Source organism: Phacochoerus africanus, chromosome 6, assembly GCF_016906955.1.
Source record: "Phacochoerus africanus isolate WHEZ1 chromosome 6, ROS_Pafr_v1, whole genome shotgun sequence".
Classification (NCBI taxonomy): Eukaryota; Metazoa; Chordata; class Mammalia; order Artiodactyla; family Suidae; genus Phacochoerus; species Phacochoerus africanus.
In genome coordinates, this window is record NC_062549.1 from 91,266,875 (window position 1) to 91,274,673 (window position 7,799).

Here is a 7,799-nt window from a genome sequence, read left to right on the forward strand (position 1 = left end):
ACTTCCCTCACATCTCCAACAGAGTTTTTCTTTCTCACTGCCTCCCTCTCATTCCGCTTCAATCTTTTGTTTATATCCCTTGACATAAAGAGTTGAAACTATATCTTTCAGTGTTTGTCTTTGCCGCTAGACTCTGAGCTTTTTGAAGGCATCTTTCCCCAGGATTCAGCACAGAGCCTCCCTCGTTCATTACATGCTTTCTGAATTAACAGCAGCCGAACTGACCCGAGAGGATCTTGGAATGTGCCCTCAAATGGCTGTTAATGTGGCTGACAAGATTTGGAATTGCAAGGATCTCTAATTAAACTGTCTGTAGTCACCATCTTTACTAAGCAGTTTTGCTGGAAACCGAGATGAATTAAAGCAGCTGGGAGAGGAAACGTATTTCCCCTGGGCTATCTCATTGTGAGGCCACTTTTCCTGTCCACACAGTGATTTATTTCTTGATATGTCATGTACAAACAGATTCCAACAGGGACTCCAGTTTGAGAAATTCTGATGCTCTTAAGTAGGATGGAAGGGATTGCAGGGAAGAATGAACATCCTGGATTCTGCTTTTTTTTTTTTTTTTTTTCCCTAAGGGACTCTCTGTTGTCTTCATTAAGTGGAGAGCCATAAGGAAACCAAAAGGTCAATGGAAATCCTTGGCTTACACTACCATTGACCTTTTCTTGAGGTATATCCTGTCCCTGTTTGTCTAATTATCCGCAAAAACAAGGCTAACACTTTATTCAGGGGCTTTATTTAAAGCGCTCAGGCTCCCAGTTGGATGCTGTTACTGTTCCTCTCTTCACTGCCTCCTTCTGGGCCAGGTTTCTGGGAGCTAAGGAACCTCATGTTCCTGCTTAGAGTAGGTGCTCGGAGCCTCAGAAGAACAGCTCCCAAGCTGTCAGGAAAGCTTCCTGCCAATGACCCGCAACAAAGCATCCTTGACCTCTTTGTTCCTCAGGGTGTACACCACAGGGTTCAGTAGGGGGGTGATGACAGTGTAGGTCACTGAGATCAGCTGATCCTGATCCATCGGTGTTCTCTGACTTGGGCTTGAGGTAGGCAATGGAGGCACAGCCATAGTGGACAACCACCACAGTGAGGTGGGAGGCACATGTGGCAAAAGCTTTCTGCCGGCCCTCGGCTGAGGCGATCTTGAGGATGGTGGAGATGATGAGGACGTAGGAGATGAAAACCAGAGCCATCGGCACCACCAGCACCAAAACACTGATGATCAGCGTCAGGATCTCATTGACAGTGGTGTCGATGCAGGAGAGCTTCATCACAGGGCGGATGTCACAGAAGAAGTGGGCCACCTTTGTGGTACAGAAGGGCAGCCTGAACACAGCTGACACCTGTGTCATGGCCACAATCAGCCCAATGCTGCAGGCCCCCCCCACCAGCTGGACGCATACCCTCTTGTTCATCATGACCGTGTATCTCAGGGGATTGCAAATGGCCACGTAGCGGTCATACCCCATTGCTGTCAGCAGGAAGCAGTTAGTGATCCCAAAGGTTACAAATAGGAACATCTGTGTGGCACAACCTGCCATTGAGATGGACTGGCTCACACCCACAAGGCTGGCCAGCATCCTGGGGAGAATGACCAATGTGTATATAGTCTCCGAAGTGGACAGCATGCTGAGGAAGAAGTACATGGGAGTGTGGAGATAATGATCAATGTGGATAATTGTCACGATGACTATATTACCTGCTAGGGTTAAGATGTACAGTGCAAGAAACACCACAAAAAGAGTGAGCTGGTGCTCTTGGAAGCTGGAGAAACCTTGGAGAGAAAACTCAGTGGTGAGAGTGTGGTTCTCTCTCTTCATTGAGTGGCCACTAAATCTGAAATGTAGAAGAATGAAAGTTACATGATTTCAGGAAAGCAGTTTAATCACAGTTCTGAAATTGATTGAACTTTGTTCCCAGTGGATTAAAGCTAATCCCTGGGTTTACTTAATTTTGCTTAAAATATTTTTGTTCTGTAGCCCTCTGTTAAAATTTCCTATGCAAGGCATCCCAGAATCATATAAGCTTTTTTCCCCCCACTATATAATTATGTGCATTCCCATTTAAACTTACTCTTCCTCCTTGTCATGTGGAAGACCTTTTTTTTTTTTTTTTTGTCTTTTTAGGGCTGCACCCACAGCATATGGAGGTTCCCAGGCTAGGGGTGAAATCAGAGCTGTAGCTGCTAGTCCACGCCACAATCACAGCAACGTGGGATCTGAGCTGTGTCTGCAACCTACACCACAGCTCACAGCAACGCTGGATCCTTAACCCACTGAGTGAGGCCAGGGATGCAACCTGCGTCCTAATGGATGGTAGGCAGATTGATTTCTGCTGAGCCATAATGGGAACTCCTTCTTCCTCTTATTTAAATCATCTTGGAGTTCCCGTCGTGGTGCATCGGAAATGAATCCCACTGGGAACTGAGGTTGCAGCTTTGATCCCTGGCCTTGCTCAATGGGTTAACGGCAACGTGAGCTGTGATGTAGGTTGCAGACACAGCTCGGATCCCGCGTTGCTGTGGCTCTGGTGTAGGCCGGCGGCTATAGCTCCGATTCAACCCCCAGCCTGGGAACTTCCATATGCCGCAGGTGCGGCCCTGGAAAGACAAAAGACAAAAAAAAATCATCTTTATTCTTCAAAGCTTCCATCAACACATGTTGTACTCTGAAATTTTCGTGTTTATTTGGATTATTGTCAGCCCTCCTCAGTGCAAACATTCTTTGGCTTTATACCTTTTATGTCTGCATGTCTCACAAGCTCAAGATGATGTATGTATGAATTTGATGCTTGAGAACACTTTGTTTAGGGACTGACTGGAGATTTCTTTTATTTTAAGACTGTGAGTCATCCGCTTCCACATCATTTAGGAAGCAGTAGCAAAGCAGACACAGAAAGGTTCATCCTATTTTCAGGAAGGAAAAGGTGACTCTTAACCAATTATGTCTTCTCCCCATGGCTGTCTGAATGATGGAAGTTGACGGGCACTTCACAGCCCTGACTCACATATAGTGTAAACTATGCTATGTCTTCATCTTCTCTAACTATAAGGCAAATTTACAGCCCATACCATGTTGTAAGTAGGCATACACCTGTTCTGCAGAGGTAAACAGTTGTACCAGGGCAGATGCGGCAAAGTCAAGTGTCCCTCATCTAAAGCAAATGCAGACCCTGAATATAAAGAATAGAATTACACGAAAGATACATCATTTTGTGGAAGGATGGGGCTCAGCCCAATTCATATAATATTTCACATTTTTGTCCCTTTAGACAGTAAGCTCCTGGAGGGTATTTAAATTATATTCTGATTTCCTTATGCATATTCAGAAAAAGCCTTTTTGCATAAAGTAAATCACATCAGTGGTGAAGGTTAGTAGGCATAGAGACCTCCTTCAAGTTTATAAAAAATTATTTAAGAGACGGTGGCGACCAGCTATTAATCATTTATACTAGGAAAGCTAAAAGAGAGTAAAGGTACAACAGAAAATATTTCCCAATAGGGAAAATCATTTGACACTCAAATATGTGGCTGAAGACATTTATCTTCTGTGCGGCCCCTAGGCATAAACTAGGCAGTGGTCCAGCCATGGGGCAGGGTGGCACCTCTACCATGAAATAAAAAATGTGTGTCAGAGCTTTTGATTGTGATAATGATGAACATGGGTGCTGCTTACAATTAATGGTTCTTTGTGTCCTGCAATACATGTGACATTCCCATCCAAGGGAAAATTGTCCTATTCGAAATTCCAGCAGGGCTTCTCCTGAGAAACCCTATGCTAGAGCGATGTCCAATCTGGCTGAAGTCTGTCTGTCCTGAGGTAGAAGCATGGCTGCTATCACCCGGTTAGCATCCTCTGCCCTGGGGACCCAATAATTCTTCCAAGGAAAGGAAGAGCAAACACAACCTTATGAAGACCTTCTCCAGCTGTGACAAGAGCTGTTATACTGCAATAAATTAAATTTAGCCCACGAGCACTAAGCCCCATTTCAGCCCCTTTTCTGAAGAACACTTACATATGACTGCCTGGCGCTGAGGTGCAACAGAAGAGCTGGGCTGGGGGAGGCTGAGGAGCAAAGCTGAAAGTGTTGGGCTCTCTTGGCCCCAGCTGTAGGCCAGAGCTGAGCCAGGTAACTGGAAGGGCCTAAGACAGGCTGAGGCTGAGCGGCAGTGGATAAACACGCTCTAGCAGGAATGTGGTCAGGCTTGGGCTGCAGGCATCCTTGACAGCCCCTCTGTTGGGAGAAGCCTTTCAAGCCAGAAAAGATGTTCCCCCAGGAGCAGCCAGTGGGGTCTCTAGAGGTGACTCCCCAGAGACATCCTGAGAACCACCCTGGGGACAAGAGGTACAGACAGTGGGCAACCGGGGGCTCATTATGTGTGGGGCTCATTTACCCAATCCCAGAGTTGGCATTCTGGGAGCCTGGGGGTAGTTTTTGCTTCAAGTAGAGAGAGCAATAGAGGAAAATGGTTTATTTGTGTTCTCACTTGTTTGAATAAACACACTGTAGCTAGCCAGTAAGCTCAGTTGATTGGAGTGTGGTGTTAATAATAATAAAATAATAAATAGGCACATTGTTTTTTTTTTTTAAAAAAAAAAACAGATATGCCTTGGAAATCCATAGTTTACAAATCTAAGCAGCTCAAGCTTAGATCTCAGGAGGTTTAGGTCCTATTTCTTTTTATTTATTTTTAGGGCCGCACTCACAGGCTAGGGGAGGTTCCCAGGCTAGGGGTCAAATTGGAGCTGCAGCTGTTGGTCTATACCACAGCCACAGCAACACAGGATCCAAGCTGCATCTGCAACCTACACCACAGCTCACAGCAATGCCAGATCCTTAACCCACTGAGCGAGGCCAGGGATTGAACCTGTGTCTTCATGGATGCCAGTCAGACTCGTTAACCACTGAGCCACGACAGGAATTCCTAGGCCTTGTTTCTTACATGCAGGATCTCTACCCAGTTTAAGAATTTGCTTTTCTCTTTGGAATGAAAGTAGTTAAATGGGGCCCTGGGTCTTCAGAAGGAAATTGTTGCTGCCTGTTTTTCTGCCTCTGTGGCATTTAGAATTGGAAAAACATTATCTTTAGATCCAAGGATCCTCTCTCCTGGGGTTTAGGAAACAGAGATGAGCCTCTGAACTTTACTCAAAATTGCCACCCCTTCTCCATTTGGCAAAGTCTACTAGTCTGTCAAGACCCAATTCCGAATTTTCTTTCTGCTAAAGATTTTCCATGAGTTTGTTTATTGCTTCTATAGTATTTTCTTACTTTAACAGGTGGTGCTTATCTGTGTTCATTCATTCTTCAGGTGCTAAGCATGTGGCAGGCCCTGTGCTAGTTGGTGGGCCTTCAGAAAGGAATGAGATACTGGAGTTCCCGTCGTGGCTCAGTGGTTAACGAATCCGACTAGGAACCATGCGGCTTCGGGTTTGATCCCTGGCCTTGCTCAGTGGGTTAAGGATCTGGTGTTGCCGTGACCTGTGGTGTAGGTGCCAGGTGCAGCTCAGATCCCGTGTTGCTGTGGCTCTGGTATAGGCCAGCGACTACAGCTCTGATTGGACCCCTAGCCTGGGAACCTCCATATGCCGCAGGAGCAACCCTAGAAAAGGCAAAAAGACGGAAAAAAAAAAGAACGAGATACTTCTCAAACCTTTGAGGAGCTCACCGTTTAGTTACAGGTGATAGACAAATTGAACTGAAGTAAATGCCTTGTGTAAGTGGGACAAGAAGAAGGCGGTCCTTGATAAGACTCAGGTTGATTACAGAAAACATGGTGTAGGTAAAATAAGAACAGTCTACAAATGATTTTAGAGTCTTTAGACTTTATATCACTTTTAAGGGCCCCTCACATGATTTCACTTACCCCTCCTATTCATAAGCTTCAAAGTTCCCAAACAACTAGCCTCTAAAAGATCACCAGCCTTTACCATTACCTGTCCTGCACTCTCTTCTAATTGGTGATTTGCTTCCATGTAGGTAAAAAAGATCCTCATCCCTGCAGTTTGGTAGGTTGATCTGGCAGCAGGATGAAGATGGATTTGAGGTTGGTAGAAGAGGTAGGGAGGTTCCTGACATAACAGGTCAGGCCAGAGATAACTGGGATTGATCTAGAGGGGTTGACAATGGCTCATATCAGAGGGACAGATGGGACAGAGAGATGTATGAGGTGAATCAATAGGGCTTATAACTAAATCATTGTGTGGGTCAAGGGAAAGAATCGGTCATTTCATAAGGTACTCTTATCAGATTCATTCATGCCAGCTCCCTGATTATTCACAAGTATGCGTAGCTTCCTCTTATAACAGATAAGATAAACAAATGATCTTTATATTAATGTTCTATCATTAGATATGATTGGTGGTTTGGGGATCTCAGTAGGAAAGGAGTAGAGTTGGGCAAAATAGATCAGTGCTTTCTGATGCCATTGCTTTGGACAAATTAGGAAGATTTTGGAAATGGGGCACTGGGTAGATGGCATAAAACTGTGGTGCTTGGTTAAAAGAAGAGCTTTTCAGTTCCCAGATCAGCTAATATTTATTGAACACTTTCACAGGTTTTTGTCTCACTTAAATCCTCCAAGTGGCCCTATGAAGTCAGGAATACTATTTTCATTTTACAGATGAGAAATTATGAGGAATGCATTACCCCATTGACAGTACATCTGTTGGAATTTGGTACTAGACGGAAATGAACATGTGTGGTGACTATAGAAACAAAGCTGGCAAAACAACAAGAGAACCTGCTATAAACTGCTTTGCTTTATTTGAGGACCATATTCAAGTAGTTCTTATTCTAGTTCAACCATGGCATTCACGTTAGTGTAGGATCCCAGGTCTAGTCCTCCTGATGATGCTTTCGGATTGACAGTGGGAATCTTTCAGAGCAATGAATAGGATTCACAAGAGTTAACTAAGGTCAGCCTTGCTCCTGAATGTCTTGGTCAGCTTGGGCTGCTTTAACAAAATATCATAGACTGTGTGGCTTAACCAACATTTATTTCTCAATTCTGGAGTCTGGGAACCCAAGATCAAGGTGCTTGAAGATTTGGTTTCTGGCGAGAGATTTTTCTCTGGATTGCAGATGACTGCCATTTCTCTGTGTCCTGAGAGAGAGAGAGAAGAAAAAGCAGGAATCTCTACCCTCATGACCTCATCTAAACCTAATTACTTCCCACAGGCTCCATCTGCATATACCACACATTAGAGTTCAGAACGTCAACGTGTGAGTTTTGTGGTAGGGTGGGGGTGGGGGATGGACACAATTCAGTCCATAGCAACAAAGTTGTATCTGCCCTCATACTGTCACTCATGCTATCTCTGTCACCTAGAGCGGGGCTCTCCAATTTTTTTGATATGAAACCTTTATTAATTTCAAAATATTTCATGGCTTGCCCACTTAACAATGGCTGGAAAATAATTCTATCTATTGATAGGAAAAAAAAAAAAACCTGAAAAGAGAACTGTGAATTTAGTAATCAGTGCTGTCAGATGAATTATGGTACATTCAAAAATAGTTGTGCATGTCTTTTGTAAGTATTTATACACCCTGCAAATGAAGGCTGATGCACACATGAATCCTGGGACTCCTTGCAGTGTCTCTGAGGCAACAAGGAGAGAAATGGGAATGATGGTATGGCTAGTTATCTGACCAGTAAGCAGGGAGGGCATAGGGGAAGGGGATCTGGGGCGGGAATACAGAGAGGCAGCTGAGTGGTTTTATTAACACATGGCAGGTGTATCTAGAAAGTAATTCTTGGAGGACCCTGGAGAACATTTAGGTTGCTTTTACTGGAAGGTAGA

The 7,799-nt window shown here is 44.4% G+C and overlaps 1 protein-coding gene across 1 annotated transcript; it reads right to left on the reverse strand.

Moving 5' to 3' along the window:
* Positions 1 to 889: 889 nt before the first annotated feature.
* Positions 890 to 1,847, reverse strand: LOC125128848 (olfactory receptor 10J1-like). Its single transcript, XM_047782993.1, is given in 2 exon segments — positions 890 to 1,021; positions 1,023 to 1,847. Coding segments are annotated over 2 exon segments (930 nt in total). The 5' UTR covers positions 1,821 to 1,847.
* Between the last annotated feature and the right edge of the window lie 5,952 nt (positions 1,848 to 7,799).